General features: G+C 31.8%; 1 protein-coding gene across 4 annotated transcripts in view; it reads right to left on the reverse strand.

Moving 5' to 3' along the window:
* Positions 1–19,623, reverse strand: part of ZDHHC17 (zinc finger, DHHC-type containing 17) — a 61,996-nt gene that overhangs the window by 26,809 nt on the left and 15,564 nt on the right. Inside the window, exons 3-7 of one of the 4 annotated variants that reach the window (XM_006759724.2) lie at positions 18,293–18,370; positions 17,320–17,464; positions 12,398–12,462; positions 11,590–11,752; positions 4,468–4,593 (exon numbers count right to left, since the gene is read on the reverse strand). In XM_006759724.2, coding sequence (XP_006759787.1) covers positions 4,468–4,593; positions 11,590–11,752; positions 12,398–12,462; positions 17,320–17,448 — 483 coding nt within the window. In that variant the 5' untranslated portion in view covers positions 17,449–17,464; positions 18,293–18,370. Of the gene's footprint in view, positions 1–4,467; positions 4,594–5,848; positions 5,959–11,589; positions 11,753–12,397; positions 12,463–14,649; positions 14,815–16,078; positions 16,301–17,319; positions 17,465–18,292; positions 18,371–19,623 lie in introns of those variants that run through there. The other 3 variants (XM_015561331.1, XM_015561330.1, XM_015561333.1) reach the window with 3 other exon arrangements.

Genomic DNA, 19,623 nt, shown 5'->3' on the forward strand with positions numbered 1-19,623 from the left:
ATCTGTCCTTTATTGGGTATATTTAGACCATTTACATTTAACATAATTATTAATACATTCAGTTTAAGTCTATAATTTTATGTTTTGTTTTTCTGTCTGATCTCTGTTTTTGTTCCATTTTCTTTTTCCTGCCTTCTTTTGGGTTATTGGAAAGTTTTTTAGAGTTCTATTTTCATGATCTACAGTGTTTGTGAGTATAGCTTTTTTAGTGGTTACTCTAAATATTACATTATATAAGCATAACTTATCACAGTGTACTCATCTTCATTTTACCAGTTCAAGTGACGCTTACCTCCCTTTATGTCCTTCTAACCTCACTGATGTTATAAATTATCTCAAATATATTCTCTACATATTTAGAGTCACATCAGACAGCATTATAATTTTTGCTTCAACTGTCAAACAAAATTTAGAAGACTTAAGAAGGAAAACCTACCATATTTACCCATAATTTTGCTTACCATAATCTTAATGTTAAGAGTCTTGATTTTATTTATTTTGTTTAGAGAACTTTTCTTAGTCATTCTTTTAGAATAGCTCTGCTGATGACAAATTCTCTTAGTTTTTCTTTATCTGAGAATGTGTTGATTTTCTTTCATTCCTAACATATATTTTCCACTGTATGGGATGCTGGGGTTGATAGTTCTTCCCATTCAGCACTTGGAAAATGTGCCAGTTCCTTGTGAGCTCTATGGCTTCTGACGAGAAAGAAATCCAGTCATTTGAATTGTGTTGCCCCTATTGATAAAGGGATTTTAAGATCTTTATTTTTTCCAGAAGATTGACTACGATGTGTTTGGTGAGGATATCTTTGTGTTTATTCTTTTTTGGATCTGCTCTGCTTCTTAATCTGTAGTTCTGTCTTTTGCCAAATTGGAGAAATTTTTGTCCATTATATCTTTGAGTACTTTTTCAGTGTCACCCTCTTTCTTCTCTTCTTCTGGGACTCCAATCATATTAATGTTAGATATTCTGTTATAACCACAGGTCCCTAAGCCTCTGTTCTTTTTTTTTTTTTTTAAGTTTATTTCCTTTTGTCGTTCAAAATGGGTAATTTATATTGTTCCATCTTCAAGGTCACTGATTCTTTCTTCTCTCCCCTATAATGTGCTATTGAGCCCATCCAATGAGTTTTTTTTTTTAATTTTAGTTACTGTAATATTGTTTAGAATTTTTTTATTTGGCTTTTCTTTATATTCTCTTTCTGTATTTCTATTTCTTTGCTGAAACTTTAATTTCCATTTGTTTTAAGCATGTTCATAGCTTCTTGGTGAAGCCTTTCTATGACAGCTGCTTTAAAATCTCTTATCAGATAATTTTAACATCTCTCATATTGTTGGCATCTGTTGATTCTTTTTTCATTGTTTTAGATCTTCTTGGCTTTTAGCATGATGAGTGATTTTCAACTGAAACTTGGACATATTGAGTATTGTGAAATACTAGTAACTAGATCTTAGTTAAACCTTTTATTTTAGATGGATTCCTCTGATGTAGGTTGGGAGGGGAGTGAGGCACTTTCTCAATCCTGCCAGATGGGGTGGAAGTCCAGGATTCTTGCTTGGCCTCTACTAACACATGACAACAGGGCTCCTCATTACTGTTGAGCAAAGCTGGGACTTCTAGGTCTCCAATGAACCACTACTGATACCTCCCTGGCTAGGAGAGTTAGGTGTGCCTCATTGCTTTTTCCTATGTGTTCTCCACTGATACAGCAGGGGATGGAACGTCATTTACAGCCAGTGGGAATGAAAGTCCCAAATCTCTACTCAGCCTTTTTCTGACACCACCCCTGGAGAGAAGTTGGAGTACCTCATTATATAGCCTGGTAAGGGCAGAAGTCCTGGCCTTTGCTATGTGAATGAGGGTGGGGCCACAGTATTTTCTGTAGTGTTTGGATATAGTAGAAAGTTATTTTTAAAAGCTTCTAAAATTTTTCTGTCTTTTTTTTTGGTCCTTTGAATAGAGACTTTTAGCCAAACCGGTTTCGGCGAATAGAGACTTTTTTTGTTGCAAGCTTTTTTGTCTGCACCCATTAATGATTCTAGGCTGTTGGCTTTGTCAACTCCTCTTCGGGGATACTAATACATGAGGCAAAAATAAACAAAAGAAAACACAGGGAGCTCAACACCATGTTATTCTTTGGGGCCTGAGCTCCCTAGCCATTTTGCCACATTCTCTCCATCTTCCAGAGTCATTTTACATTTATTTTGTAAATAATGTCCAGGTTTTTTAGTTACTTAGTGGGAGGAACAGGGAAAAGTACATGTACTTCATATTCCCAGGTTTATTTTCACATAATCAATAAACAACATTAAAAAAGAAGGTATTGTGAGATATCCACTATTAACAAAAGGGATCATGGATTTTTAAATGTGCAGAAATACTAATTTAGAGATTTTATCTAACTTTTCATTAAGCAAGTTACTTAACCATAAATCTGCCTGTCTAAAATTTTCTAACTTTAAAAACCCAAGTACTAAAATCAAAATTCTTTCCATATCTAATTGTCTTAAGAGCACTGTCCAAAAAAAAAAAATCTTTTTCCCTTTTGGAATGACTTATTTTTGGTATATACTATTGAATCTTAGGTCTTACTGTCTGTCTTCTTATTTAGTTTTAAATACAGAATATACTTTACAGACTAGCAAATCAAGTCATGATCATGATTTACATTTCTCTAATTTGAGATGGAAAAAGAATACTCTACATAATTACAAGTACTTAATTCCACAAAGCCCCTAATCATCACCTATTTTTAATCTAGTAACCTTTTTAAAAAGGTAATATATTTAAGGCTACTAAGTCAAAACAAAACAAAAAACACAGGAATACTCAACTTCTGAACTAATCACAATAATATATAAATGTTAGTAAAACTGTGCTAAAATTTTTAATGAAGCTCTTTTTTTAAAACAGATCATATTCAAACACACAAACCTGATATATAGTTCATTATTGCTATAAATAACTTTACATGTTAATGAATATCTAGAATTTACAATGTCATTTTCATCTGACAATATATTAAAAAAACTTTAGAATAGTTATACTAAACAAATGAAAGCATAAAGATTATGAGACATCCCAAAGTAATACAAGACACTTTAATTACTAGCCTAGTTATTATAAGACATCAGCCATTTTCACTCTGCTGAGCAAAACTGCTCTAAATCCTGGAGGATAGAGCAAAACCAAAGAAAATAAATAATAAACCACATAACTATATCATAACTAATGGTGAAATAAGAGTTAAGATAACTTGTAGAAATTGTTCATTATTCTCAACTATAGCATAGAAAATAGGCAAGTTTATAAACTATAAATTAAATTCTTCTGATGCCTATATAATACATCAATGAACTTTTCAGCTCATTAAGGAAGTCTGAACTACAAGTAAATGAGGCATGCTTTCAAGCGTGTTTCCCTTTATTCAAAACTTGTCATTTTGTTCTGATAACAGACAGACGAATATTAACTTTACACAAATAGTTTTACCACTGGAGCGACCTGAGGAAGACATGCATAAGACATGCATAATGTATGCCATTCAAGTTTTAACTATGGACAAGTTAGCAAATACCTGGTCAATTGTTTAGGCATATAAAAGAAATTGTCAATCAGCTATTTTTTTAAGGGAAATTTTTAAGGAATACCAACTCTTTTGGGAAAATGTTCTTGGTTTTGAAATCATATAAATACAAATGGGCAACTGAGCCAAAAGTCACACAGTTTATAATTAAAGGTATATAAAAGGTCTAAAATGGGATTTCTATAGAGAAGTGAAAAAATAGATTTCCTCTCTTTGAAAAAAGTTACAACATCACAAAAGAATGAAAAGCTTAACTTAATTAGAGGTAGACTTGTGAGTAGTTAAAAAGATATGTATTGGAACTAAGATTTTTTACAATTGATTATCATATTAAAAAATGCACTTAAACAGGAAAAATTTTTATCAATTACTTAACTAAGACCAGCTGAATCAATGAACTAAAATTTGTGAGATTTAAGCAATCTCACATATACCCTTCTTAATTATCAGATAACACAAATAGACCATCAGCCAAATAGGCAGAGCCTTTGCTATCTACCTTCATTGTATGTTGGGTGAAATATTTAAATATTATATTGGCCAGTGTCAAAATTAAAAGGTATAAATGCTCATGAGAAAAAATTATGCTTGCCCTCGCCGGTTTGGCTCAGTGGATAGAGCATCGATCTGAAGACTGAAGGGTCTCAGGTTCAATTCTGGTCAAGGGCATATGCCCTGGTTGCAGTCTCAATCCCCAGATCCCCAGTACAGGGCATGCAAGAGGCAGCTGATCAATGATTCTCTCTCATCATTGATGTTTCTATCTCTTGCTCCCTCTCCTTTCCTCTCTGAAATCAATAAAAAAAAATTTTTGAAAAAAGTATGCTTATAAATCTTAAAAGGACTATATATTGGAAAATTTTCAGTCATGAACTTACCTTATCAGCTTTTAGTTTTCTAAGGAAAGATGGATTATCATATCCTTTTGCTTGTCTTGCCTCTTGCAAATGGTTGATCATCCAGACATTTTTTCTCTGCTTTGCCAAATCAAGTGCTGATTCACCCTGATAATATAAGTGGAAGAAATTCATATTAAAAATAAAAACAAAATATTTTAGTTACTAACTTTTAAAGCACATCTATAAAAATAAATTGACTGCATATTAGTTCATTACTGTTTTTACACTGGGCAGCCAACTACTAGAAGAATCTAAAAATCATTAAGTATTACTTATGCTTTCCCATTCAAGGTACATCAAAAAATGAATTTACTCATATAGATTCTATTTGTGCTTGCATTTTGGCTTATATTAGAGAGCAAATCAAAAAGTAGGTATTTTAGTACCTGCTGGATCAGAGACTACCACACAGTTTATCAGTTATTTCATATTCATTAAAGGTTTCAATAGTAATAGTTATTGCTACATAACATCCTGCTATATTACCAAATTTTCAGAACTCTTTCAGTTTAATTTCAATGATGACAAAAGTTTAAAGATGAATACAGGAATAAAAAAAATCAACTTCTACTATGTTGTATTGTCATTTTTGATCACCTTAAATTCATTCACCCACAGAAATTTCCAAAGAGAATAAGATAAGAGCAGTAACCAAAAAAGAGTGAACCTCAAGTTATGAACTTGTAATTCCCTTTTATCTCAAGAAAAAGAATGCCAAGGAATATAAGTGAACAGAACTAAAACCTTTTAAAGGAAGTAAGAAACAAGAAATAGCGTCCCTAATTCTAGATCTATGCTTCTTTATGCCTGTATTAATTTTAAATCTTTTCCTTTAAATTAATCAAACACCTACATATTTACTTTAATATTTTCCACTATTTATCTAGTATTTCCAGTATAAATGTGAAATATAACATTTCCCAAATTTGCCAAAATTTCAAGAATCTATCAATGAATATTTAAAATTACTTTAAAAATAAAAAATATTAACATTTTAATTTTAAAAACTAGATGAAAATAAAGGAATAAGGAGCCTCGGGGTGCCTTACTTATGAGGGATGATTATCAAGTATGAAGTACAGTTTATTTTTTAAAAAACCTAAAAAATTTTAAAAAGCAAACAAAAAAATAAACACACCACTGCCACCAATAGCAACAACTATAACAACACCAAAATAACAACAGAAAGCCCAACCAATCCTTTAATAAAAAGAGCAATTGTATTTAATTAGGAACAGGCTAATCTAGGTGGGTCTTCCACAAATAGGAATATTTACTTTTAAGTATCTCCTTACCTATTCAAAGATTCTATCACCTAAGTTGTTAGAACCAGCTAATTAATCCAAACTATAAAGATTACCTGAATAAAAGCAATCCCTTGGATAACAACTCCCAGAGAATATTCTGCAGTTGCCTCGGTCCAGCTGAGCATCCCTTCCACTAGAGGGCCATGTGACACCTAGGGATTGCCTAGATAAAAAGATGGAGGGAGCTTTAAGAAATCTTTCAACTACTCCTCTAGTCAACTGACTGCTTTTGTATAGTTCTTTTGTTCAGCTGGTAAAATAAACAAGCAATTAATTTAAAGAACTGTATTAAAACCAGGGTTCCGAATCAAGTCTTTATTTGATCACTCCATGTGTTAGCTAAAATAGTAAACAATAACATCTCTTAAATGGAGTATTTATGGACGATGTGACTTGTAATAAAACAAATTCTTCAAGGATTTTGGTCAGATAAACATTATGGAAGGTGGAAGTTGAAAGATCATATTTTGCCTAAGTTAGGTTGAATTTCATTATTAAAACGAAGGAAAATTCTTCCTTGGAGACCATCTAGGTCAGGTGCTTAAGAGGTAATAAAACTATTTCCTAAAAACAGTTTCTTACCTCATTTCAAAAAAACTACACGAGTCTTCCAATATGTTAATTAACGAGGCTCAGTAATTTTACATTCTTCGCAAGCTAAAATTTATGTCCTTTGATCATTTTAGAAAGAAAAAAATTACAAATGCTTGGGCATTACTCCAAGATTGTTTTCTCAATACCCAATTCATCTATATTTATCTGCATAACCAAAAAGATGTGCAAGGGGGTAAAATATTTTTTTAAACTCACAAATGAGATGTTACCATAAAAAAGGATAACTACATAGGTCATTTAAAAAAAATCTTAGTATTCCCAAATAACTCCCCCCATTGTTACTACTTAAAATTCAAATTTATCTTATGTAACTATTATCCAGGTTCTTAATTTTTTTAAGTCATCAGATGAGAGTTTCTAGAAAAGCTGAAATTTAATTTTTTAATAATAATTTCAGAGGTCCATGGATCCACCCCCTAATCAAAATTAAGAACCTCTAGTCTGGGGTATATAGCCTTTTCTAATCCTTCTAGGGATCAAAGTAGCCATTTTAAAGTTACCTACCATTTAATATTAATTGTCTCCAAAATAATTTCTATCTTCTTTTGATAAAGTAATCACGTGTTTATACATTAAAAGAATTGAATTCTTTAGTCAAATAACTCATTTACAAGGGTAAATACCTAGTTAATATAAAGATAGATTTCTAAGCAACTTAAGCTTCACCTTATTTAGAAAATAGTTATTTTAGAAGAGGATCAGCTGATAGTTATATAACTATTATAACACAAAGTATAATTTATCATATTCTTTAAAGAATGTAACTTTTACTGGCTATTAAAGCCATTTCCAGATTTGTAGGTTACATCTTTTTGTCATAATTCATGATTAGTAACAAACTCTTTCTTAAGACTTGAAATAAAAAAATGTAAAAATATACAGGTATAAATCAACTTTACCTGTCAAATTCCTGGACAAAGAATCTTAACTGTTTTTTTTTTATTAATAAACTTTTCCCTTTCAAACTTTGCAGCAATTTGTTTATTTAATTAGCTTGGCATTCCACATAAGTAAAAGACACCACTCAAATTAAATATGAGTAAAGCGGAACCAATTCCTATCACCTTCACCCCAGAAAAGTTTTCCTTCAGTCTTCATAACCTTTATATCACAAGACATTCAATTATTCAAACCAAAACGTACCATCAATGCTATTTTCTTTCACCTCCATATCTAATCTTCCTCTTCATTTCTACTCTATCATTTCCAAATCAACTCATTTATCATTATCTCTACTCCTACAATAAGCTAAACTAAATCATTAGAGTTGCAATAGTCTAACTCCATGGTCGGCAAGCTGTGGCTCGCAAGCCACATGCGGCTTTTTGGCCCCTTGAGTGTGGCTCTTCCTAAGCCTTAGGAGTACCCTAATCAAGTTAATAACAATGTACCTACCTATATAGTTTAAGTTTAAAAAATCTGGCTCTTAAAAGAAATTTCAATCGTTGTACTATTGATATTTGGCACTGCTGACTAATGAGTTTGCCGAACACTGGCCTAACTGATCTTCATCCATCCCTTTCATTTTCTTAATTCTTTGATGCTATTCTTCCTACAGCAACTAAAGTAAAAATATTTAAAACACAAAGATTATATAACCAGTCTACATAAATCCTTCCTTTTGTTTTTCATGACTGAGAATACAATTCAAGCTCCTTATCATGGCCCTGTATAATCTGGCACCTGCTTCTCTCCGTGGCTTCACTCCCTTGTTCACTACTATTGGTCCAGGCCATCATTTTTGCATCTCTAACATGGCAAGCTAATTCCTGCCTTATTCATTATCCCTAGGCCTTGCACCTGCAGTTTCCTCTACATCACAAAGGCTAACACGGGCCAAATAAACAAGGTTTAAGTTTATGTGGGCCACAAAAAAAACAAAAGCTTCAATTCTCATAGAAACATAGATTTATTTTGAAAAGTATAGTATAAAAAAAAAGAACAAGAGCAAGATAAACTTAATGTTTTCTTTCTGATAGTGGCATCTCTTCTCTGCTACTATCTTTCCTACTTCGGGGGAAATCTTGTTCGCAGTGATTACTTTCAAAACTGACACAAGGTGAATGTCAGTAATTCTGGATCTGACAGATTTATTTCCTTTCATAATTGTAAATAATTGCTCACACCTTTATATTGGCTGGGTCACAAAAATATTCATTGTGAGCCGCACGTAGCCACGAGTTTGACATGCTTGCTCACATGGTAAGTTTTTTCCCAAATATCTTTGCATAATTGAATCCTTTTCATCCGACAAATTCACAGCAAATGTCATCTCCTCAGAGACTTTCACAAATCACTCTCACATGATGTGGCTCCCTCAGCCCTCATCACTCTACTCCATTTGCCTATGTGTGTGTGTGTGTGTTTAATTTACTATTGTCTATTCTCTCAATACAATGTAAATTCTGAGAGAACAGGGACTTCATCTTTCTTAAATACTGCGACTTCACAACATTGAACATTGCTGAATGAATAAATGGCTTCCTTTAGAAGGTAGTGACTAGGCTTCAGCATATTAGGAATGCCAGATTCCAGTAGAATAGGCATCTGATACTTATTTTAATTACATAAAAAGTGCATTCTAAAACAGAAATCTACTTTTCCACCAGTGTAGATAAAAAGATTATTTTTACTCAGAAAGTATAAATGTTCCCTGAGCAACTGAAGCAACTCCTTAGACTTTCTTTAAAAATAATGTCCCTCCAGAAACTATTAGGGAATTAATTACATTTAAAATATTCTTATCAATAAATAACTCTGATTGTACATGTCAGATAAAATGGAAATCTTCATAAAAAGAAAGTGACTAAAAAAAATATCATGACAAAGTTCTACAGGCAAAATAATTATCTTAATTATTGACACTAGATTCTGCAAAGTATTCACATGAACTGTACTAGTTAAGGAAGCTACATTCATTTATCCTATCTTGGCACCAAATAATTCATGTGTCAGAACCTAGAAAATATTAAAAATATGAGGCTCAAACCATTTAAATCTTTTCAAATATCTCTATTCTTACCATTACTTTTCTGTGTAAATTCATTATAGATTATTTCTCTTACTAAGACTAATCAAAAGCTTATGCAATGGTTAATGTGGAGTGCAAGTGTTCACTATTTATTTGAAAAGACATTAAATTTACAAACCACACCTCAACTTCTTAAAAATCATAATCAAAAAGAAATTATCTAAAATTTTATATGAATAGAATGTTATTTTTAAATGCTCAAAATATATACGCTACTAGTTTCCAACTCCAGAATGGGGTAGTCATCTTGTTATAATTCCTTGGTATAACCGCAATTTTAATACTGATATGGCTCTTCGCAGTCTATGAAGATTCACTATTTGCCATATTGAAACTAGTTCTATCTTTTCAATAATATAATGCTAAAAATCTTAAAATGTATTCAGAGGCATAATTACTCTAGGAATGACTGGTAGCAAAAGAAAAAGAATAAAAATAGCACTCTAAAACAATTCAGGTTATAAAATATAAGGTAATCTCACTGACTTTTTTTCTTATAGGACTATTGGTCAGATTTAGTCAAACTCCTCCTTCCTTATACTTTAGGTCTTAATTCCTAACTTACTAATTACAGTGTTATGAACCTTTCAGAGTTTCCTATTTAAAAATGTATGGAAAAGCAAAATTTTATCCCCATAATTTCAGAGTAGCAGAGAAGTATATTACCTAAGTCATGAAAACTAACAGTAAAGCTCAAGACTACACAAATCACCATTCAGTCAGTCACCAAATACTTAAGGGTGCCCATCATGTGTCAGGCACTATGACATGTTAATTTGCAGACAAGACCGCTCTTATCACTTTGGGTAGGAACAAGAACTTTTTTTTTTTAAAGATAAAGAAAATGTGTCTGTTTTTTAAAAAATTTCTTAGTTTCCAATAAGGTATGTGATATTTACTTTTAAATATTTTTAATTAGACTCATTTCTAAATATTGGTTATATTAACTACATTAGCACCTTATATCTAGTCTAAGCTATTTCATTTAGTATTCAAGCTTCACTTGTAGAGTAATACGAGAGAGTCATAAACAGATGCCCTGATCCAGCAGGAGATAACCTACTTTTTGATTGCCATTTCATAGTATTATGTGCTCGAACTCTTTTCATAGTTAATTACCACATACCCCTTAGAAATTTAAAAAACATGACTCAGAAAATATTATGGTTTATAGTCAAATTAAAGAACACTTGTCATTGACACAAAGTTATTTATGAATACACATTACTAAAAGTTGATGTTTAAAAGTTTAGCCCGGCTGGTGTGGCTCAGTTGTTGAGCATCAACCCATGAACGAAGAGGTCCCTGATTTGATTCCCAGTCAGGGCACATGCCCAGGTTGCAGGCTTGATTCCAATAAGGGTGTGCAGGAGGCAGCCAATTGATGATGTTTCTCTCTCATCAATGTTTCTAGGTCTCTAGCCTTCTCCTGCTCTCTCTAAAAGCAATAAAAACATTTAAAAATATAAAAGTTTAAAGTCATTTCACAAAATCTGTTGCTAAAAAACAGGGTAGATCCTTAAGCTTTAAAAATGAGAATGGTTACCCAAAATTTAAGACTACCAAAAGAACATTCTTACAAATATCCATAAAATATCTACAAATTTCAAAATGCTCAGAGTATAAATGATAATTGAGCTTTGCTTAGATAATTTTGTGTACTTTTCCTGGATTAGTCCAGCATTTGGAGGAGAGAGGTTCTCTTTATAAACATCACAAAGGTATTTATCAAATTTAAAGGTTTTGACCTTTAACATAAAAGACAATAAATGACCTAGTCAAGGAATTACTAAAAGTTATTATAGGTAATGTGGTTTAAGTATAAACTTGTGATTCTCTGTAATGATCTTCTTAAAGAAATCAAAACACTATTCCCTTCAGCTATAAAAATACAGATTATATAATTTCCAAAAGTAATAAGAATTCACTAATGAAAAGGCCACCAAAATCTGAAAATTACTTCAATACTAAAAGATGAAAGTAAATAAACCAGTCTTTCAAAAAAAATTTCTTGCATGAAGGCAAATAGTTGAGTTTAAATAAGAAGTTTCTTCATCTTTGATAGTTTGTGAAAAAAACTGGTTTATTGAGAAATTTGTTTCTTATAACCACATTTTACATAGCATAATAAATATAGGATACTTTTACCTTGATATTCTGGGCATCAACATTAGCTCCAGCTTCCAGAAGAAGGCTAATGACTGTGGTATTCCCTGCTAGTACTGACCAATGCAAAGCAGTGTTTTTGTGATACTTGTCACCAAGGTTAACTGAAACATTGAATGTTAAAAGCAATCTAGTTGGATCCACACTGAAAAGGAAAAAAGAAACAACAACAACAACAACCCTAATTTCAATTATAGAAATCATTACAGATACTAAACTAACTGTGTTTGTATTTGCATTCCATCTTGGAACACTTCTAATCTAACCTATACTCAACAACTTTATAATCACAAATGAGATAACATTTTAATATGAAATATTAATATGTGAAATACTATATAAATACAGTTCTAAGAGAGAGCATACTTGGTCCTGATATTTTCTTTTTTTGATCTTGGAATTATGTCTTTAATATTTATATAATTAAACAATTATATTTTTAAAATATAAATCTGGATTGTTCCAAAAATGATTTAAGGCAACTTACTAATATATAAAACTTGTTAATATGCAAATAATGTGAAAAAATTCATTGCGTTTTTAAAAAAGATAACATCCTCTTCCATTCTTAGAAATTGTTGAAAGAAAATAGATTAAGGTACTACATTACTAAGGTAAGGATAAGTATAGAGACTCAAACATCCAAAAAGGCTATTTGTCATATACTATGTATTCATAATGAAAAATTTAAGTATTAACAAGTATAACATTAACTGCTTTCTCTTTTCAACTATTTACATTTTACTATGCTGAAAATGATATGAATAAGTATTTTATAGTGCATACATACCTATGTGTTCTATAAGCTGCCCACATTAAAGGTGTCATTCCATTCTGATCCATCATATCTACATCCTGATAAAGTAAAAAAAAAAAAAAATTACTAAATTCCTAAACAATTTACTTGAAAAAAATCTAATTTACATATCATAGGAGAAGCCAATATAACACTACTCAATCATGGGTGATTTATGAAACTTTTTTCTTAACTTCAAAGTAAAACTATTCACAGTCACTAATTATTTTAATGTGTATGTAAATATTTAATTGATGTATAAAGATATATTTAACATATATTTATAGTTTTCCTTTTTAAGAGGCATTATTAATCAGCCTTTCAATGTTTTGCATTTAAAGATCTTCACCTACTCTTGATCTTTCAGCCACAAAAGATAGATTAAGTGATTAAAGTCTTTAAAAAACTTAATTTATACTAATTCATAATAAAAGGGAATAATAAAACTGTTTATTCCTAGGCATTTCAAAACAATGAATAAAAGACCTATCTTTTTAAACAATTAAATAAATTTAGTGTTTTTTCTTCAGTCTATCGTTATGCATATACATTTTTAGAGTTAAATAATTCTGCAAAGTTCAGGGTGATAAAGCAGTTCTCTGCCTTACTCCTCACTATTTTCACCTTTTAGTCCATTATTTTGGTATTTACCTTCATATCTTAAAATAAAATGCTTAAATTGCTACTTTTTGATTTTTCAATTTTAGGCATTATCTTCTGAGACCCCCTCAGTTTGCAAAATGAGAATTTCTCTCTTTCCTCTCCCTGCGCCATCACAAATATATACCTTTCTTGTTCTTCCCTCTCAAGAGAATTGTAATTTTGGTTCTAAAACATTTGATATTTACATTATTATAAAAATGTGACTATTCCCAGCAAAATCATGTAGTAAATCATGATTACTTTTCTTCTACACCCAACTTTTTGCTTTACTAGGCACTATCTCCCTCCACTTCCCCTTCCCTGCCCCCAGCCCTTTGCTTAGTTTTTTGTGTGTTTTTTTAAGCAAATTGAAATGAAAACCATCACCTACTCAACCAAAACTCTTCCCTAATTATCCAAGTCTAACTTCAAGACATTCTGATGTATCAGAGATTCTATCAGTTTCACTTCCCTAAAATTCTCCCTCCTAATTCACTCCAATCTGGACCCATTAACCTATATGACCAAAGCATCTGTCTCATTAACTACGAGTTATCTGAGGATCAAAATTATGTTAAATTCACATATTCTCGGTGCCCAGCACAGCAGATGATAAAAAATCATTCATTAAATGAAAAGACATGTTTACTCATCTACTCCTAGAAAAGGCACAGGCTTTAGAATAAGACAGACATGGTTATGAATTCCGAACTCTACCACTTAATAGCTACAAGACTGGAAAAATTACTTTAATTCTAAGCCTCAGCTTCCTCATCTAAAAATATAAATACAAATAATGGCTATAAGACCCTTGTAATGATTAAATGGAATCCTATGTGTAAAGCACCTAGTCCAAAGCCTGGAACATAACAGACATTCAACAAATATTAAGTTTCCTCTTCCCCCTTTCCCCATCACCCACTCCTGAATTACATTAAATCAGCAGTTCTAATCTGACCTGTTATCTAATTACCAGTCAGTGGAGAGAGAGCAGATTTACAGTGAGTACACTGTAAAACACATATCTCTATGCAGCAGTTCTCTGTGAGCCATTATTACTGATGGGAGTATGTCTCAAATGTCAATATTATCCAAGTGTATTGAGGCAGAAAAAAAGCTGAGAACCACTACATTAGACAAACTAGAACCCACGTTTGGATGTTGTCATTAGTTTAGTGCCTCATCATGAATAATGTAATTAAATGCTATGCCTTATCTACTATAAACCCATTTCTGGATTTATTTTAAATATTTTTGGGAACATTTCATGTAACCTTACACAATATTTCCAATACTATATACATTGATTTTTTTTAATTAAAAAATCTTCTCTAAAAAATGGCAAGCTTCCTTGTTTATTATAGGGGAGTTAAGTACTTTATCTTATTTTACTTCCTTCAGCTGTCATGGTTTTAAGAAAGCTCAACTAAATCTGATGCCCAATTAAAACAAACAGGTAAATTATTATGTTTAGATTTCTTCTTCCTTTTTGTAAGTTTTTTCATATCCTTTTAAAAAAGTGATGGCATTAAAAATATCAATAAATAAAAAATGTAAAATTATGTCACATCTCTAGAGTACTTAAAAGAAAAATGAAGTTCAACCTTTTCTCTCTTTGGCTCAGGATTTAAAACTTGGTACTTCTTTTCCAATTACAGCCTGGATGTATGGGTATTCTCTATTAGGAAGAATTAACAAGCCCAGATCAATAGCTTATGGGAATTCCATGATTAACAGGGATCCGTAACTTAGCACTTTCCCCTTTTCTCCTGAAAATCATCCAAAAGAATTGGTAGTGAGCACTAAATATATTTAATGGTATAACTAAAATGAAACATTTGTGAAGAATAGAATGACAAACTGTATGGAAATGTTATATGTCCTAAAAATGTAAAATTGCTCCAATTAACAAAAAATGGGGGGAAGGGAATAGAAAAAGAAGGTTGAAAAAAAGTATGGTGCGTGCCTAATCTGTAATAGTTATAACTCAAAGGATGTTATTTAAAGCTGAAAAATCAAGTAACAGAAATGTAGTTATATTTATCAGAACAGAGTTAGTACTAAGAAAAAACAGTATTATTGACTAAAGTCAGTGAAAGAGAAGAGAAAGAAGAAATAAAAATATACTTATTACTGCTTATACTTCGGAACTAATCAAAACTAATAGAATTTGTTTGAACACTGATTGAAGAGAGAGAATTGTATGACTATCTGAGGAAAGGATTTACTGAGCAGAAGAAATAGCAAACACAAAGGCCCTAAGACAATAACATATCAGAGTTGCTCAAGAAACAGCATGACTGGGATAATTAAAGCAGAGTAAGATGGCAGAGGTTAAGTTCAAGAGGTATCCAGGGCTACATCACATAGGCCAAGGAAGGACTTTGGTCCCCATTCAAAGTATAATATAATGCACGTTAGAGGGGTGTGCTTTACAACATATTAGAGTATCCAAGGTAAAAATGCTGGGAAAATATATATGAAACTGTTAAAAGAAGTAACCTCATTGGGGAATAGATGGGAAGGAGAAGTAAGATTTCATTTTCTAACTCATACTCTTCTTTATGTTTGAATAATTTAATTATGCATGTGTTACTACTGTAAGCAGAAAAATAACTTACTTATGGAAAAGAGTAGTTATTTGAAAGACATTTATCACCATCATCATGCATTTATTATACAAAAAGTACCATGACAAGTAGAAACCATTGCTCTTTAATAATTTTATAGCCAACCCGCAGGCCACACGTTTGACATGCTTGGAAAAGATTACTGAAATCATCCAAATTCTAAAATTAATGCACTAACAAAAAGACCAGGAAGACTCAAAGATTTGCACTTTTCTTACCTAGTTAAAAACTGAAAGAAAAAAATGAGTAATATGAATTATATCTGTAATACAGAAAGCCATTAAAGATATTGTCATATCCTATGGCACTATCTACTCCTTCAACCACCAGTCTAGAAGAAACAGAAGGAGAACAAGGATAATCCCGTTTTTGGTCTCCAATGATGGCCGCCAGTAAACCTCACCTCCCGGTATTCAAGCCCTTGCGTTACCACTTTGAACATGGTCCGGCTCCGTTACTTGCTGTAACTGAAAAAATGGAGAAATGCTGCTGTGCCAGTTCAAGACCTAAGACTTAAAAAAGGCAAAACAGCTTCTACTTCTGTTCTGTTGGGACCTCTGAGCCACCATAAGTCCACTTCCCCTGCTGCAGAGACCACATTGCAGGTGCGGGGGGAGGGGGGGGGGGGTACTGTGGAGAAGGTCTGAGACTGCATGGAGAAAAAGATGGAGGCCAAGCTGTCTCAACATTCCAGTTGAGGCCAGCCTTTTAGCCATTCCTACCAAGGTACAAAGTATCTTTAAGTGAGCTACCCTCTAGCTCAGCTGAGCTCCCAAATGACTGCAGCTCCCAGCAATTATCACAAGAACCACCTAGTCAAGGCCAAACCACAGAACTGTGAAATATAATAAATTCTGGTGTTGTTCTTAAGCCATCGATTTTGGGGTAGTTTGTTAACACAGTAATAAATAAACTCCCCCTTCCAGAAATTAACTTAAACAGTTTATGCCTCTTTTCCTAAGCTATAACGCACAAACACAACTGTCATTGCTTGACACTGCCAACAACAAATACCTTACGGGATTTATTTTATGAAATAAATACTATTCAAATTCTAAATCAGCATAATAGTTTAAATTAAAATAAATATAGGTTAATTACAATCAACTCAAATCATTTGTCTTACTCTTATAATGAGACCCTTAGCTATAAAACTAATATTTAAGCATAACCAGAAAAAATACATGAAAGAAAAACTGAGTGGCATTATTTTTAACAAAATACATTTATTACAAAAACATGATACATATAAACTTATAATATTTAACATGATTATAGTCAATGTACATTCAAGGAAAATCAGACAAAAAACTTAAATCATGAGACGTTTTCTGACGTGTGAAGCAGCATTATTTTATTTAGCAGAAACTGAAAGATTCACCTCTGTCACTCTCGGAAATAAAAAAGCCCAACTTAACAGACTATTATGTGTTCATGATTATCTTCCTTATTTTTATGTTAACTACATAAAGTATCACATAGCTGAATATCAAACTAATTACTGTATATATTTATTTCTTCTCTTCATCCATCAGAAAGTATTATTTAAATATTACCAGGTTATTACATTTGTAACACCAATGATATCAGGCATTTAAACCATGAAGAACATCTGATTAAAATCCACCATTGTGATTTTTTTACCTGTCCTTTTGCAATGAGATAAGCAACAATTGAGGTATGTCCAAATTGAGCAGCCAGATGAATACAGCTACATCCTTCTCCATCAATTAATGAAGGATCTGCACCATATTTCATTAGTTGCACAACCATAGATAGATGTCCTTGTCTAAAACATAAAAGAATAAACAATTAGATATACAGTTATTTCAAATAGTATCCTCTGGAAAGATCTTTTTTTAAACAGGGTAATGGTAAAAAAATAAAAAAGGATAACACAAATACCTTTAGAATTATTTTATAACAGGCATTTGTGTCAAGATACATTTAGGGTTCATGGTTCTTAATTCTGAACTAGAATAACTGTCCTTGGAAACTTAAATACTCATAACTTCTTTAAATCTGTAATAAATAGTTACTATATTCCACCATGATAGTAATTGTTTGATAAATTGGGCAACTTCTTTAATTGTAATATATATATAGGCTGCAAAAGTATTATTACATTTATAAGTCTAAAGTTTAACCCAATCATATAACTAACTGGATTAACATAAACATAGTTCATTCCCTAAGGACACTTTGGACAATAAACTTTCTGAACCTAACTTGGTTCAGAAAGCAGCAGGCAGAGTCTTGGAATTAGGAGAGCTGTATAGCATGCTAGACAGTCTATGGGCAGAAGACACTCAGATTATTAAGCTTTACTTACCTCACAAGTTTACTGTAGACTAAGTCAAACAATACACATGAAAGAATTTTGTAAATTATAAATAAAGTATAACATAAAGGTTTTTTTATGATGCCTTATTTGTTATGTCTTTAACTTTTATCCTAATGCAGGTAACACTGAACAGCAATACATTAGTACAATGATGCTAATACTATTGGCATAATACGTTTTCCTATTCATTATAGCATATCATTAAAAAAGTTGCTTAGTTACAGACTAATAAAGAAACCAAAAGGAAAAATAAATCCAGAAGCAGATTTAAACCTTGTGGCCCAATGCAATGGAGTTGAATTTAGGTCTCCTCCAAGCTGATCCACAATAGCACCTTTCGAAATGTAGTATCTATAAGACAAAATTTTAAATAATTTAGATAACTTTCATTTTCAATTTTTAAGAAACTATGTAAAAAAAAGAAAAATGTTTTTCATTTTAGATCTCAAAGTAGTTTATGCCTTTAAAGATAAATGATCATTTGTGAGAGTTTAAAAAATATATTTAGCAGAATTTTATATCAAACACATCACCTTCTTTTGTTCTAGAAGTAAAAGGAAAAAAATTACAATTTGGTAATAGCAATACCAAATAACAATCATGTGAAAAAGCAAGCAAGAAAAAACAAAAAACCAAGCAGTCAGAGAACCCCAAAGACTTGGTTCAGAAAGGAGCAGATAGTGTCTTGGAATTAGGAGAGCTGTATAACATGCTAGACAGTCTATGGGCAGAAGACACTCAGATTATTAAGCTTTACTTACCTCACAAGTTTACTGTAGACTAAGCCAAACAATACACATAAAAGAATTTTGTAAATTATAAAGTATAGCATAAAGGTTGTTTTTTTTAATGATACCTTGTTTGTTATGACTTTAAAGCTGTGTTGCTTTTTTTAAAAAAAGAAAGAGCAACCTCACTGCTTAATATATTAATGTCATAGCACCTTGATACCCTGTGAAATGAATAAGACTTAGCTGCTTCTTATAATACTTGCTTTAAGAATTATCAATGCAATGACTCTTGAATATAATAAATGATTTACTGGTGGTCCGTGAGGTCCAAAAGGTTGGCGACCTCTAGTTTACGGAAACCTTTGGAGCAGTGATCGCCAACCGGTGGGCCACAGACCTCTGGTGGCCCATGAGGTCTGAAAGGCTGGTTACTGCTGATTTAAGGCATTTTAATGTCAAATGTTTGCTGATGTATGTATATTACTGGGGCTCTTAAACTGTTGTAAGTTTAATGCAATCACTCTTAATATACACAATTCTAAACATTTAATATATTCATATTTACATGCTTGCTTCTGAAATTTTCTGCTTTATATAAATATTTATTAAACTGGTGCTTATAAAGCATTGTGCAGTGAGGAGTCCAACTCCACTCTATCATGTAAAATAGTTTGAAGTAACTTAAAATATTTACATACTAAAATATTTTCAGTCCAAAATATCACAGTTTTAAATTCTGTAAATTAGAACAAAAATACAGATTGTTTGTAATCTGAACACAGACATTTAACTAGTCCTAAATTGCTTCTTAAGGTACCTGGCAGAGATTATATAATAGCTAAAAATTATATCTTGAGCCCAAAGAAAAGTACA

The sequence above is a fragment of the Myotis davidii genome, unplaced genomic scaffold (genome assembly GCF_000327345.1).
Source record: "Myotis davidii unplaced genomic scaffold, ASM32734v1 scaffold54, whole genome shotgun sequence".
Lineage (NCBI taxonomy): Eukaryota > Metazoa > Chordata > Mammalia > Chiroptera > Vespertilionidae > Myotis > Myotis davidii.